This window comes from Acyrthosiphon pisum, chromosome A3 (assembly GCF_005508785.2).
Source record: "Acyrthosiphon pisum isolate AL4f chromosome A3, pea_aphid_22Mar2018_4r6ur, whole genome shotgun sequence".
Classification (NCBI taxonomy): Eukaryota; Metazoa; Arthropoda; class Insecta; order Hemiptera; family Aphididae; genus Acyrthosiphon; species Acyrthosiphon pisum.
This window is the reverse complement of record NC_042496.1, coordinates 19,281,075-19,297,904: the sequence shown is the minus strand read 5'-3', so window position 1 is coordinate 19,297,904 and position 16,830 is coordinate 19,281,075. Positions and strand designations below refer to the sequence as shown.

General features: G+C 29.6%; 1 protein-coding gene across 2 annotated transcripts; it reads right to left on the bottom strand.

The window, feature by feature from the left end:
* Positions 1 to 736: 736 nt before the first annotated feature.
* Positions 737 to 13,005, bottom strand: LOC100164131 (acetyl-coenzyme A transporter 1). Of its 2 annotated transcripts, none has more exons than XM_008184620.3 (10): positions 12,608 to 13,005; positions 7,917 to 8,224; positions 7,395 to 7,521; positions 7,139 to 7,295; positions 6,658 to 6,812; positions 5,509 to 5,696; positions 5,147 to 5,334; positions 3,720 to 3,843; positions 3,439 to 3,657; positions 737 to 1,277 (listed from the first exon to the last, which is right to left on the bottom strand). In XM_008184620.3, the coding sequence occupies exons 1-10, from the start codon at positions 12,663 to 12,665 to the stop codon at positions 1,083 to 1,085; spliced, it is 1,719 nt and encodes a 572-aa protein (XP_008182842.1). In that variant the 5' UTR covers positions 12,666 to 13,005; the 3' UTR covers positions 737 to 1,082. The 2 variants fall into 2 exon arrangements, with proteins under 2 accessions (XP_008182842.1, XP_001943560.2); XM_001943525.5 differs by having other exon boundaries at positions 7,917 to 8,316; positions 12,608 to 13,003.
* Positions 13,006 to 16,830: the final 3,825 nt, after the last annotated feature.

Genomic DNA, 16,830 nt, shown 5'->3' with positions numbered 1-16,830 from the left:
GTTTAATTGATTAAACATGTATACAGTCTTGTAAAAGATACTTTTAAAATTGTATTCTAAATACAGATATAAATACATCCATTTAGAAAGTATTTAAAATACATTTCGAATACTTTTTTTTTATTTTACTTTTCTACTAGTTAGTTTGCTAAATTAATGTTGTAATTACTAATTTAAAATGTTCATGATACCTAGGTATAATTAGAACTTTTTGTACCACTTTCAATTGTATACTCAAAAATGAAAATAAATAAAACTTGTTATATTGTAGAAATTCTTTAATAATAGGTACCTAATTAAACAGTTGTTAATAAAATATAAATAATGTGGATATACAGAGCAATTAAAATAAATCATTCTCAAAAAAAATTTGTTTTTAATTATTTTATAATGATTATAACACCTATTCGGTTTCAAAAGTCGGTATATTATTATATATTTATATTTTGTAATAATCACATTCACAAACGAATGAGACATCGGTAATAGAGGACAGGGGTTCTCAACAATAAATTATGAAACAAAAATTATTATAAATAAAATAGCACCTATAATAATTTTCAAAAAAAAAAAAAGTGACAACTGACGAATAATTTGTTTGAATTTTCAAAAGTATTTGATTTTCAAATACAAATACGTCCAAGACAGTAGGTATTTAAATACATTTACTCAAATACTTTACAAGACTGCATGTATAGGTAATAGGTATGATCTGAAAAGTCTACAAAATTTTTTATTTCATTTTTCATTTAGAATAACTAATTTATAGCCGGTACTCGGAAGTTTGTATAATTAAAATAATATAAAATACGCGGTACACACATGTAGGATTGTTATTGGTAGGTACGTATTTCAACATTATACTATTTAGTTTTCGTTTTGTACATAAATTAGTACCTGTCTTCCAATTAATATACCGGTCGAAATCACAGGTTAAGACCGGTGAGTAGTTTGAGATAAGTTTTTTTTGGGGGAAAAAAGGTTTAAAAACAATTTAAAATGATTTAGCGTTTCATGGAACTACGACTCCACAAACAGACAGGCTGGTCTGGCGGGTAGTCGCGGTGGCCGGCAAGTGGAAGTCATTCCTGTGACATGCTGTGGATCAGCCCAACGTCGTTCACTTGCCAATCGCTCTGTTCCCTGGACTGTAAGTTCTCGATGATTTTTCTCAAGGCCAGGTACCACATCACGCCAGACACCGTGCAGAATACCACTTCGACAAAGTAACCGTCCAGGACGGTGACGCATTCGTCTCCGACAAACTTCTCGCAATCCTGCGAAAATATAAAATTTCAGGTTACGTATATATTGCAATTATATGTATATTATGTGAATCAAATACAATTAGGTTTATGTTGCACAAGCAACAACAATCAAGTCCATCAATGCACTCGAATATTTGGTATATTTCTGTCTTACCGGACACCTACTTTTTTGTTGTTGTTTTAAAGTATGTAGTTAAACGTGCTGAAAACGACGGCGAAGTAAGAATATGATGGCGGTCAGACTTTGTTTTGAAGTTCTAGGCTAATTTAAGTACGAGACCCACCCAAGATGGTTTTACATAACAAGTGTAATGGAGGGATGTTTTAGATTTTTATTGTCCGAGCGAGTAACATGTCGCGGGTGTATAATATGACAAAACTATAAATTTCAATTTGCCATGACTTTTAAAGTAAGTCTGACCGCCAAATTCTGACTTCATCTTCGATTTCAACATGCTTAACTATACATACGTTAAAACAAAAAAAAAAATGGTGTCCGATTAAACAGAGAAGTTTCATTCTTTTTGGAGGCTAGAAAAAAAAAATTGATAACCGTGAGTGACAGTCTGCAGCATGACATTTGTGTCGCGCCACGGTGTTTCGGAAAAATCTTGTTTCGACCCCAACACTTAAAATGTTTGCACTCACTCGTCGCGTAGAGCGACGGGATCGGTCCCGATTCCAAATGTTTTCGTTTGATATAGCGGACGTTTTTTTCGTCGGGTAGTCGAATATTTTGAGTTTGAAATATCTTGGGACTTCAGCGATTCGGGGTTTCGGCTACTGACAACTTCTCCCCATCGTAGAGCGACGTGAGTACGTGATCGATGCCAAAGTTTTGGTTTGACCTCTCAGAGAGAAAGAAACGCATCCGCACGACCACACGTACCTACCTACTATATCAACACGCACTCTTTTTATTTGTATTTACCTATAAACTTCGCTAGACCACAGTATTATTGAAAGTGCCACAGTAGGTGGTTATATTTTGCCTACTCACTAACTCTTGAGTTAAGCCTACATACTGCAGCTGAAATTCATAAATTATTAATTAATATCGTTTAACATTATTAGCGCGTTAATGTTTAACAATCCAATATCGTCATTCTCCGGGTAAAATTTCAAGTGCATTTTCTGTTTTATTAAGAAAACAAAACCATTAGTTGTTAGTTATTATAGTTTATTACGTTTACGTATATGTATTAATACCAGATATAGGTTTTCTTTTTACATCCCATTATATTGAATATACCTAATTCCGAGTCGTCGTTCTTGCATTTAGATCTGAAAATGTTGACTTCGGATCATCATTATTATTATTTTTTTTTAATAATAATTTCTATAACTTCAATTCCGATTTATAGCAGAGTTAGGTATATATAGTTATATATATTATTTATAGTTTTATATATACGTATATTATTATGTCATGATGATAAATGAAAAACTTTAAAAATTGAATTTCATAATGCATAATTTTGCATATTTTGCCAAGTTTGGAAAAAGTGTATGTTTATTAAATTAAAAACTGTGATGCACGTAATTTAATATGGATTCTCAGAAAAACTGAAAAAATATAATATTTAAGGATTTTATTTGAAAAAAACGAAGTAAAAATATTTTACATTACCTAGCTTTGTCGTTGTCGACTAGGTTACCTATTTGCTTATCTAGTACCTATAGAGCACATACCTACTTATCATTTGTTTTATACATAAATACATTATTTGTATCAGTAATTTTTATTTACGAATCGTTATTGTGATAATCTAAAATATGATTAAAATACTTGATGGGGGCCGTGGATGAAAGTATAAAACTGAGAGACTAAGCCCCCCTTAGCCCCCCTTATAATTGTGTCTATGACTATATAAAAAAAATATATATGATCTAAGACCGAAGTGATGACTACTGACATGATAAAACCAGTAGGTTAGTGTTGCCGATCATATAAGAAGTCATAATTCGATGTGTCTCGGATTTATAATTATGCACAGCAAAATAAATGAAATATGTTCTTTAAAATAAATACTCCAAAAAAGTTTGGCAAATTATATGATCGTAAAATTCATGTTATTTTAGAAAAATAGGTAGTATGATTTTTTTTTGTTGATATATATACCTATATAAAAATGGGGTGGTAGAGAATGAGCATTAGTTTTTTATTTACTTCATCATTCACCGTTTTGAAACGACACTCGGTCGTTCGGTCTGTCGAACACTGTTTGACCGTCAGCAAGTTGAGCATTCCCAGAGCTGCAATCCGGGATACAGCTATCCCTAAATACCATATAGTATTTAACAGTGACATGTACGTACCACCGATCTGACGGTCGCTGATTCGCAAGAAGAACGACCTCACGCTCAAGTAAACGACGACCAACAACACCTGTGGACGCAAACGAAATTAACAGATTACATAACCTATTAATAATATTTATTATTATTTACCAGTCTCAAAATACGATGGAGTTCGTAAAACAAGAAAAAGTAAGCTGACCAATTATGGTATTCGCCACCTATGAAATACGGAGTATAGTATACAAGGACTCCGGAAGAAATTCCCAACATCAGCCTACAAAAAATAAAAACTAACAATAATAGGTAGGTGTACAGAGATATTATACTTAGTATGATAATACCTACTAATAATATGATAAAACGGAGGTACAGAATTACTAGAGATTCATAGATACTTATATACAGGACGACTAAGGTCGCTTATAGAAAACTTTAATATTGTATGTATGAAGGTTTTACTGTTAAATTTTTCACATAGATAGATGATAGGTACACTGATAGACCTATATATTATTTATACAATATAATTTTGACGATTATTCGTAAGGTTTCGGTGTTTTTTTTAGCACATTGTAAACAAAATTATAATGTGCTCGCCGTTTGGTATGAATAGGAGAATAGTTACATAAGGTACATTTTATTTTTTGAATTTTTAGTTAAATGCATTTTATCTGTTCTTTAACAAATCATTTTTTAATTTGTTTACAAATTTGAGTATCTATACTATATAATATGAGTATTTTAAAACAGTATGTTTTTTTTTGCAAAAGACGAAGTTATTTAACACTTGCTACTATAACACTTGCTAGTATAATTTTTCCATGAATTTTTTTTAGATTTTTTTCATTCATAATCATAAACATCCTATAAGTCTAATAGAAATATTTTTCTTGTAAGCGGCAAATTTATAATAACTCATTTAAAATATTAAATAGGTAAGTATATCTTTATTTAATGGGTGATTCATCAAGCATACTCAGTATTACTCATCCCGATTTTTTCATTTAATAATCAATATTTTTATTCAATTTAATACTTTGATTCAAAAATAACTCGTTTGATTTTGATTTTGGTACGACAACCTTTTGTATCCCCTAAATGATTTACTATCTAAAATGGGGTAGTAAATTTAAAAACAGTAGTTGGTTATTCCACAGGACACTCCATAAGTAGTACAAAAAATCCCGAGAATTTGAAAATATAGTCTTTGAAATTTGAATATATATGAAAATTCCAGAAATCAGATTTTGAATATCTGCATTATTATTTACTGAAGATGAAAATATCAGGTACCTACCTAAGCATGTTTGCCATTTGGTGAATCATCCTGAAAGCCTGGTCAGTCGAAAGTATTTCAAATTGCATTAATTTAGAACACGAGTATTTAAAATACATTTACTAAAATTTAAATATTTAACTTAAAAGTTTAGATAAGGTAAAAAGAATAATATTAACTAGCATTTTAAAATGTTACAATTCAAAATATATTTTTTTTATTCACACGTAAATAAAATAAACCTTAAAACCTTACAGTATAAAGATTACCTATTATCTAAGAACTATTATTTAAAAATTACCGGTATGGCACCGTCTTGTAAAGTATTTTTAACGGTCTCGGCCCAGATGTAAATTTAGATATAAGAATAGGAATAAAAATCTTTATCGGAATCAACGATAGGTCAACTAGAGCCATGTCTTCTTTAGCCACGCCATATTCCATAAATTTTGGGTTAGCAACGAATGATCCCGTGGACGAAAATGACATCTAAAATTAAAACATTTTAACCATAAAAAACGAATTGGTCTACAACAAAGCAGTGGTCTTAAATATACGAAAATATAAATTAACAGTAACCGAATTATACTGTAGAATGTCATTATAATATATTTTCATTCTATTAAATAAGTAATAATAATAATAATAATAATAATATATTACTTCATACGCTAGCATTATTAGAGTAAATATTCTCATCGTCCGAAGGTTTATGATCTTCCATAGCACCTTATAAATTTGCTTAATATTGATTTTGCTGCTTTTATCGGCTTGATTGAATTTGTCTTTAACGAAAAACGCGATAGACGTGGAGGCCACGGTGAATATTATTCCCCAGAAGTATAAATATCCTGTAAGCAATTAATTGTGCAGTGGCTTTATTGACATTTGGCCGTAACACTTTTGGGTGCATATGCTACATCACAATATTTTTCACCTGGGAATTGGGAGAACGATCGGTTTCTGGTTAGTGGGTTCACACGCCTAGGTTTACATTTTTTTTAGAAAAAAATGTATACAACGTTTGGGTACATTATATTTTTTTTAAAACATCACGCTGGGTAAAAGTTTTTTAACTTTTTTTTTACCATTTTAATTTATATAGAACCTATATTAGCGTTACCCAGGGGCCAGGAGACACCCTGAAGGTGTTGGCTCTTAACAGTCTTAACAGTTAATTATTTCCCAAAAACTTTTTTGCTACTCAACATAATTTAAAAATATGTTGGTCATTACCTATGTATTATATTAATATAAAAAATCAAAAATCTTTACTTTAGTCTAGCTATTTTATGAAAGTTAGCCAGTACGTGTGAACGTATAATATAAAATTATAATGTTATCGTTCATTTTATTGAACCCAAACGTTCTCTGATTTTCTATAGGTAAAATTATGGTTATGTAATATAAGTAGAAAAATACATTTTATTATACGTGTCCACTGACGAAACGTTGTGTCTATTTGAACCCAAACGACGGCAAACGTGTTGGATTTTGGGTAAAATGCGTCCAAACTTTTACTGCCTGCTTTATTAATAAGTAGCGAAAATGCAAGTAATTTCTAAATATGCAGCGCGGTGGCTATAGCCTATACAATAAGCTCAAAATCAGTGGACGAGATCTTGAGTATAGAATGAATAAGTGTTCCTTTCTAAAAACCATGAATTATATTGTTTGCAACCGATAAGATCGGCATATACGTGCCATAAATGATAAATCGTATAATATATTACGATCGACAATATGATTTTAATACAATATAATTGAATTTAACTTATAGGGCAATAAACGTATCACGTAAGAACGGGTTACCTTCCATCGAAATTATGCCTCCTTTTTTGGCTGTAAAACGTAGCCACTTGTTGCAAAATTCCTCGGACTCAAACAATATGAACATTACGTACCCGAACGCTATTCCCAATGCTTGGCCGGACGTATTGCACGTTGATGCGTATCCTACGTTCTCCCTGCAAGCTCAGAAAAATTAATAAACAACACAATATTCAAACCAAAAGCGGTGTAATATTATTCGGTTCAAATTACTCATAGTCAGCGGGGAGGTTTATATGACGTATAGTTTATCAATAAAAAAATGTCTATACGATATTACAACGGTGAAGGGTAAAGCTAGCTGGTGGTGATCTCCGTAGGTGTCTATATCCACGTACTCATCAATTGATACAAACAGGGCATACAAACGGGTAAGCGTGTTTGGCGTGTTTGGTGTGTATTTCAGTCGTTATAAAAACACATTATTGTCTATAATAATATATCATAAGCTTATAATATATACCTTCTCAGTAGAGTGAGCGTCCATCCATCGATGGCGATTTCGTTAGTTGCGGCCAAAGCGTTTACGCAAAAGAACACGCACGTCAACGTGGTCATATGTGTATCCTTTTCCATCAACCAGTAGTTTATGTTCGATCCTATGAATATCAGCGACAGTCCTGCGCACAAGATTCGCATCTGTTAGACAATATTATTCAGAAACTTCAACTCTCGAGGTACTGTATTGTAGCTGTGTAAGGTAATTTCAACGTAGGTACCTATGCAAAACTGCACCGGGACCAGCCACGACTTCCGTTTGCCCATCCGTCGAGAGTACACGACGTCCACCAACGGAGCCCACAATAGCTTCAAACTGTACGGTAAGTCGACCACACTGAACTTAGCCTGTATCGGAGATAAAAATTTGGATTTCTATATAGTGATATTGAATGATGGTTATTTTTAGCGACTATATTATTATTGAATTTGTAATAGTTCTGCTGGTATAGATAACTACAGTCGGCTGTTGTAGTCGCCGTGTAAGACTTAAAACGTTTTACGTAATCACAAACAGCAATATTTTCAGCAGTTCGAAAAGTAGGTAAAAGTCCGAAATTCTAACTCTATAGGTCTTACCGGTTATACTTGGGTTTTCCCGGTCTTCGTACTTTTACCATGATAATATAATAGTAAAATATAATCGGTATGTTATTTTATATGATATTCTGTCCAAAAAGCTATATTATGGCGTTTAATGCTCGTGTAAATAAAATTAAAATAAAATTAAATTAAATGTATACCTGTTGACCGTATGAGACCTTCTTGTTCTGCATGTACGTCCTAATTGCCAAGGAAATTCCTATAGGTATACCTTGCAACGTGTATAGCAGTACAAGCAAAGCCACATTGAGCCTGTCACCCTTTAGGTTGGGTTTGACGTCTTTTTGTACGTCGGACGATGTCTTATCGTCACCGTTCTGCCGGTCAAGGCTGTCAACAGGTTCTACCACGTCTTCTCTCCCGTTTTCCGCAGTCGGTTTTGCGATGATGGCGTTCGCGCCACGGTAGGCAGACTCTAAGTCGACCAGTCCCATGTCCATCGATAGTTCTCAAATTGGTATTAATAATGCACACATTATAAATATGATATCACAATATTTTTATGGTTGAAACAAAACCATACATAGATAGATAGGTAACCTGTTTCAATATATATTAGTTAGGAATAATATATAAATATTTTTTAATTAAATAAAGGCTATAGGTAGTAATAACCATGGCTCGTAAATGCATGTACTAAAAAATGCTTGAATATGACGTATGCGACTATGCTCCTAAAACTCAAATATGCACTAAAATATATATGCGGTAAAACCCTTTTAATCATACAATAAAAACTACTCATAAAATATAATATAGAAATTAATTTCTTTAATTTATAAACAACGTTTAACCGCATCCTAATATTTTGCATTTCAAACTTACATTTTATTGTTCATTTATTCGCTTATAATCGTTTTAGCAATTACAATGCTATATGAAAAATGAAATTTCATATATTGAATTCTGTCACCTTGAAGAAAATGTCTATATTACCTGATAGCATTTAATATAACTTGACAAGATTGATATGCAAATGCATAGACTTACGAACCCCGATAATAATACTTTGACGTGTATCTGTTTCAGCATAATATATTATATTGTATAGATAGGTACGTCATAATATTTTTTTACGGGTTTATATTATCGTCACGTGACTTATAATATTATAATATTATGGATTTTTATTTTTATTTATATTCATGTTAATCAACGTACAGCTATGTACTTATCCGTCGAGAATCGATTCACCACTCAGTGACTGCTCTAAGCTCTTCGTCAAACTCTATAGTGCACACGAAACGCTCCTTATTACATACGATATTATATGCACAATGTAATATTATATAAAAATATAGTTAATTATTTATGTAGATTGTTCAAACAGAACATGAGCCGATCATATATTATATTATACAGTGCCACTAACAGAAGTCCGTACGTTATCATTAACTATTGAAATTCTACACACAGACCAATCACCTCCCTATACGCCCGATCGTCCTTTTTACGAATTTTAATATTGGTCGATCGATATCGCATATTTTTTGTTTTATTATTAACTCTAAGGGGAACGGAGAAGATTTGATTTGAAATTTTATTATGAAGTTTATTTTCCATAGTATGGATTTTTAATATGGCTAAATGTATGCTCAGTAAATTTGTGAAAATCACTGAAAATGATAAATTTGTCGATAAAGTAATATGTTAGCATTCAATGTTATTATTCTTATAAGCGTTTGATTTGTTTAAACTCTACGAAAAAAAAACCATTCAAATACATTAATTGAAAATATTGTATTTTATAAATTAAATTTATCAAAATTGAAATATAATGACAACTCAAAGTTGAATATCATCCACTAAAAAAATAATTTTTATATCCAATGGCATACAGGCATGACCTACCTAACGTATTATCGTTAGTGACACGGTTAAAGACAGAATCTGTTTATCTGTATCATTATAATACCTATTCAGATATTTTATATCTTTAACAATCAGCGATGTACTATAGTCGCTTTTGTTTTATATTTTAATCATCCATATTAATTATTTTTCATTGTGAATAAACAATTTTCAATATATAAACAATTATGTGAATAGTCCTCAAATTTAACATTGCGATTGAATTCCTTTTGTTTTTAGTTTATACAATACACACAAAGACAAAGTGGTACAATCTAAGAACAATGAACGTATATTTTAATATTATATATTTTAATAACATTTTAAAAATTTCAAGAAAAAAGCAACTCGCTAAATAACGTCGATGAAACTTTGTTTTTAATTAGTTGTTTACTTATTGTTATACGGAAAAAAATTATACTTTTAATGATAAGTAATTATTATTAAGAATGGATTAGTGTAAAATACCTTTATTTCAATTTTGTTTTAGACGTTGCTTAGGATTTATCATTATTGAAAGGTATAATAAAATAGGTACCTATTTTTATAGTTGTAGGTATGTGAAAATAATTGTTGAATAGTAAAGTTTTTTTGTCAAATGTACAATAAATTATATTTTATTTGTCAAATCACTCGAATACATTTTGTAAGCAAAGACAAAGATCCGCATGAAGTATGAAGAAAAATCTCAATATAAATCATAGTAAGAGCCTTAGAGGTGCATAATATGGCGAGTGATAAACTAAATTGTTTAATACTTAATATATTATAATATTATCAAACAGTTAAAAGTTTATTTTTAACGAAAATATGCAACATAGGTACCTATATATTATGAACGTAATGACAGAATACAAAAAGCAATAATTTATTCATTGATTAGTTTATATTCTGTTAAATATTCATAATAATATATATTATTATAAAATAATATAGGTATAGGTAAGTTTTTATAATTTCAATTTGTAGGCCTTGTAAATAAAAATATAATTATAGAATTATGTACGAAAATAGTTTCAAGTACTTATATAGTCAATGAAGTATCTTGTAGATTTTTTCCTAACAAATGATTATAAATTAATCGCTCAAAAAGTAGTATTTTAATGAAATAAATTTAAGCTGTTTGATTCTGCATTGCATTTTCATACATTTTATTCGTGATGTATAAAACTTTTTCGGAGCTGACACTTCACGTATTTGAATATCCAGAAATTCTACTTCGAAGAATGATTTATTCATTCAACGTAGTATTAATATTTAGTGCGTGAAACTTTTTGTCTATGAGAACCCCGCAGTGTGTACGCTGAATGTCTTGACGATTTATTATGGGCTTACCGAAAAAAAACCAAAACTTATTTTATGTATTCATATCCATTCTTTTGCCCGATATCTAAAAATGTATTTTGTTAATTTAATTATAATCGAAAAATCATTTGATTGTAAATATAATTATGCAAGCACCGTGTAACACCTATTATTTACCATTTTTTTAAAATTTTTTTTTTTATGCCTTATAGTTTGAATAAGAAAATAGACGAGACAAATAAGAAAAATATTAACAATACCTAGTCATTATGGGACAGTAATAATAATACTACAAAATAATGGAAATATAATATAAAACTAACGATTGCTTAGGAAACTTGCAAAGATATAATCACCATTATTGATTTACAATTTAATACGTCATAATAAGGAGAAAATATTCATTGATAATTCATACGATGTTTAATGTTTACACACCATGAGTTGGATATCATAAAATTAATGTCGAATCACTTTAGAAGTGTTTGGATTAGCTATTATTGTGAAATATACAATTGAAATGATTAGTATTTAATTACTTAACTGTTGGATACTAAAAGCAAATAACTATAAATAACTAATTACTTTAGATAATTTAAATAATTAAATATTCATGGAAAGTAATTGGGGAATATAATCTTAAAGCGAGTACATGATATTGTTATTATTTTTTTTCCTAGGTTTACGTCCGTAAATGTGAACAATAAACTAGCTAATTATTTAATTAATTTTTGATTAAGGTTAACAAAACTTCCTATATACAATATACCTACTTAATAGGAAGTTCTCAAGTTTAGTGTTTGATAGCATTTTTCTTAGAATAGAGTCATTATTATATTTTTGGAGAATTAAAATTCACTTGTTTATTCTCTTTGGCAGTTGAAAGTTTAAAGATTGACCTTACCACAATACGCAATTGATGTATATGAACAAACGCCATTCAAAATATAACGGACGTGTTAAACGGTCTTGAGTTTCGTTTTGGACAGAAAAGTGATTTGCGGACGATACGCATGAATACGTTTTTGGCCGGTTACTATGCAAGTGAAGTACGTAAACAATTCGTTTGCCAAGTCCACCCCGATCTTGGTAATGATTTATAAGTTATAACAAAACACAAAATGTCTTGGCAAGTTGAAAACAACAAGAGCGCTTATTTTGTGTCAATATGGGCATGGAGCTACGAGAAACTCTAAACATATATTATATTATATTGTATTAAGTATTAACCGCATAGAAAACGTTGTGTAAAAAATAACACGTTTTATCGTTTATATTTACAAAATATTTACGAAGATAATTTTATGTGAAAGGTAGGTATGTCTTATATGATTTTTTACTAGGTACCAATTGTACAGAGTAGTAATAATTAACATTTTTTAATAATTTATTTAATTTAATAATAATAATTTATTCTATTTACCAATAAAATTGATATTTCATTCGTAGTAATTTAGAGTAAAAATTCACAATTTAATTTATAAGTACCTATTATAAATGTTTCTTAATAGGTAATATTTGACAAAGTGCATACGAAAATCTTTCTATACCCATGCATTATTCAATTAAATGTAGTTATTTACAATTATCTGCACTTGAACGTTGTTTGTTTAACCACACTGTTATTGTTTAATACAATATATATGTTTATAGTATAATGATGTCAAACATTTACCTGGAAGAAGTGGTAGAAGCTGTAATGCTGTATAACTTTTAATTTTTTTTTCCAGCATTTAATGCATATCCAAATTTTATTGTCTAATCTTGTGGTTCATGAATATTATACGATTTTGTAAACCGAAAAAATTTGCCGGGAGCGTTAGGACAATATTTATTTTGTCATTTGCAGTTATGAAATTGGTATATAATTTTATATTAAGCAACATAAAAGAAAACTGAAATAGATTAAAAAATGTTTAAAACTTAAAGTACCTAATATCTTATTGGCTATTTCGCGACGAACATTAAAGATATTTCGTTATTTGATGCAAACTGGGAAGCAACGAAAATTAAAATAATATTTCTATTTGATGCAGCAAGTTATAATTAAAATTTAAAATGTTATCAGCTATGACAGTGTATAAATGGTACATAATAAAAATTAACTTTTGTTTCGTATTTTAGAATATGTAGTAACTAGTTAGGTTATGGAGTAGGGTTATTAAATTATTGAATAAGTCATTATTATTATCTGTAATTATTCTGACTAATCTATTATCAAAACTCTATATTTGTATATTCCTAATAATTATGATTTGTGTAATTATTAAAGTAGGAAAAATAGAATAACAATTATTTCGATTAAGAGTAATATTGTAATAAATAGGTTGGTATCTTACGATATATTATAATAGTGTTATAATTAAGTCATAAATTATGACAGGATTTAAACCGATGATGAGTAATAACTCAGAACATTCGAAAATTTGTATGCATCTGATACAATATTATTATGATTAAGATGACCAGTAAACTATAAATAATATAATGAATAGTGTAGTTTGGCTGGCGTATAAACTTTTGTATGACACGGAACACTCTTCATAAAATATGTTAATAGAATAATGAAAAAAAAATCATTTTTTTTTATACGATATATTATCCTGTAAAAATGCAGTGACGGATCCAGGGATTAAATTTTTTTTTGAGTTGTACAAAAAGTACCTACAACATGTTCTAAACACAGTGTAAAGCACAGGGAAACTACGGCGTTTGGGGGGCAGATGCCCCTCACCCCTTTGATACCTTCTTGATCCGCCACTGCATAAATTATTAGTATTGATGAGTGATTACATATTATAGCAAACGTTGATAATGGATGACTTACCAATGTTGATAGGATTTCGGAAATTTAAATATTAACTTATGACTTATAATTTTATCAGTCATCACTAATAAATGGAGTCTCTTTTATTATTATTGATTATTAAAAAATATCAAGAAACAAATAATAAATAATAGGTAAATATAAAACATAAAACATTTTTCATTTTGGATTTAAAATGTGTTATGAGTTATGACTTTATGAGGTTATGTATTTATGTTAATATTATTTTATATAGACGTACCTATAAAGCAACTTCTGCATTGTACCCATACAATATCTTCTACATTATATTCCCTCGCTCGCCCAAGTACCTACCTATAATAAACTAGAATAAAAATTATTTTATTTCACATGGAAGAAATATAAAAAAAATCTTAAACGAAGACTTATTTTTTTTCGAAATCATCCTTGTAAGTAGATTGTATTATTTAAGATATAACAATTTTACACTCGTTATTAATCTTGTAATTTTCAGAAATTCCCGTGTTGTATTTCGATCAATGTAGGTTTCTGTTTTTTTTTTTTATTATAACAACAACATAGGTAAGTGTAAATTAGTTAGGTAGCAATAATATTTTCTTCAGCTGTGAACATCATACTATTTTTTAGTAGTATTATAATTCGTAGTTTTACGAATTTCTGACAAGATGAGCTGGTTAGATTAGGTTCATTATACGCATCATATTATTTAAAAAGCGGAAGTCGCTCTGCTGTACAGTAGGTTACAAGTGGGTCACTGTATAACGGATGATATTAAATTTAAATTCAATGATATATTATCATTGTGACATTGTATAATATGAAAAACGATTCTGAGCGGATACGGTTTGTCAGTGTGAATATTTTATATTATAATTATATATATTGTTATTGCCTATATACTTATTATTAATATAGTAGCCGGTAAGTTGAATTAATATTATAAAATTACAACAAAATAGGTAACTAAAGTCGTTATTCTTGGTTATTTAATATATGTAATTTAGTAGCAATTTGAACATAAAATAACTATGATTTTATATTTTCATATTTTTTGGTTATTGAATAACTTACTTAAGCTTTCAGTGAAAATCGCACGTATCAACGGTCATTTGTTTTAGAGTTCACTAAAAACCAAAATCTATTTTACGTAAAAATTCCCATTTTTCTTAATTTTTATTTTGTTTACGCTGCGCTTTTGAAAACTATAAGAAATTTTGAATTTTAAACCTCTACCAATATACAAACTACACTTTCCTAACGAATAAAATACTGTTGAAGAAAATTAAAGCAGTTTTACTACCCCTAACGGCAATGACACACAAAAAAAAAACACACATTGTAAAATCAACATCGCTCCGCTCAGAATCTAAAAATTATTCTGAGTGGGTTTCTACATTTCATTAAATATTTTGACGGTGTTGTAGTGTTTATTTCTCTACATATAGTAATTTATTGTATTCACAGAAAAATATGATAGACAATTATTTAGAAACCAAAAAACTGAAAAATAAATATTTACTAGTCATTTCGCTCAGAATGTACAAACAATTGCATGGCTATTCACAATGTATGACTCGAGAAATTTGTCGTTTTGTTTATTTTAGCGTTTTATGAACATGAAAAATAATGAAATTTTGGACACAAATTTTAACCGTAAATACTGACTATAATAAGTGTCAGCATATCCAATATTTGTGTCATATACAAAAGAAATACAAACTATAATTTTACTCGCACCATTCAGAATATTATTAATGTATTTATGTATTGTAATAAATTATTCTTTTCCCCATTTTTGTTTTCTTAAATATGTATCCCTAGATTTAATATTTGTGAGTGTTTGTAAACGAAAAATATATGAATACAAATATAGAAAAAATGGAATGAAATAAAAACGAAAATATAATTTGCTTTTACCACAGCGTATATATATTATATAGGTACCGTAAGTCATAAGCATAACGTTTCACATTGCTACAAGGAAAACTATTTATGTGAGTAAAAATTGTAAATGGAATATGTTATTTACTTCTGGATCTTTAGGTACGTATAAAATATGACTTAACTTACCTTTGTCGGTTTCATTCAAATACACATCATGACGTTCGCAAATCGAGCGTGTATTCTGCGCTTAAGTCGTGCGTATAAAATATCATTAGAAATGCCTTATACCAATTCAGTATGTTAAGTTGTTTTTAGCGACTTGCCCAAGACAAAGGCCATTTGAATAGAATATACAATAGTAAACAGACTATTGTTGGTTTATTTTAGATAATAATAATAATAATAATACATTATTTTCGTATAATTAAAATGTTTAACGATAATGATAAAAATTAGAACAATTTAAGTTTTGTGTTAAGAATATTGATCAATCAGTAAAGTGTATCGTATAATTTAAACATAATATTATTATTAACATCGTAATAATATCAAAATGCAATCAACACGTAACACCGGAAGTAGTCCCCGATGAAGGGAATTACAAAAAGATTGTCAATGTCGACACCGGTCGTCGTCGGGTCAGATGAACTTGAGCCCCACATAGCAATCACCGACATAAAATAACATAATCATTGTTAGGCCACGTGCATTATGTATCGTACCTACATTATGCATCTGTACAGTTGGGTGGTCAATAATCTCAAAGCGATATTTACTCGGCCAAAACGATATTGGTGGGTATATGAGGAAGTATACCTATGCATTTCCTGCATGGACGATGGGTTGGTAGAAACGACTAACGATCACGGTCCTGTAAAGTTGTCGGTATAGCAGTCAAATCGAGAAACTACCTACTGAATAATACACGTCTATTATATAAAACATTATATTATTAAGTAGACACTATAACGAAACGGCCGTGTCAGACGCGAACGGTTGTAAAACGATAATCCGCTGGTCCCGGGGACTAAATCGGTGTGGACGTGTTGATTTCAATGTGTAATTTATTTTTTTTAGAGCCGTCGTATATAATATTAAATTGGCCGTCACAAAATATTCTTATATGACGTGTAATAATAATAATAATAATAATAATATTCATAAATGCGCACACCTACAGTGTACGTTACATAATATTATGATTA

What these genes read in the sequence shown, in the direction of transcription:
- LOC100164131 (XM_008184620.3), bottom strand. Translation starts at nt 12,665, where the DNA reads ATGCTGGAAAAAAAAATTAAAAGTTATACAGCATTACAGCTTCTACCA. An exon ending in AGGCATAATTTCGATGGAAG is followed by an intron (nt 5,697 to 6,657) that starts GTAACCCGTTCT and finishes AATTGCTTACAG; the next exon opens with GATATTTATACTTCTGGGGA. An exon ending in TCCATCGTATTTTGAGACTG is followed by an intron (nt 3,658 to 3,719) that starts GTAAATAATAAT and finishes TTGCGTCCACAG; the next exon opens with GTGTTGTTGGTCGTCGTTTA.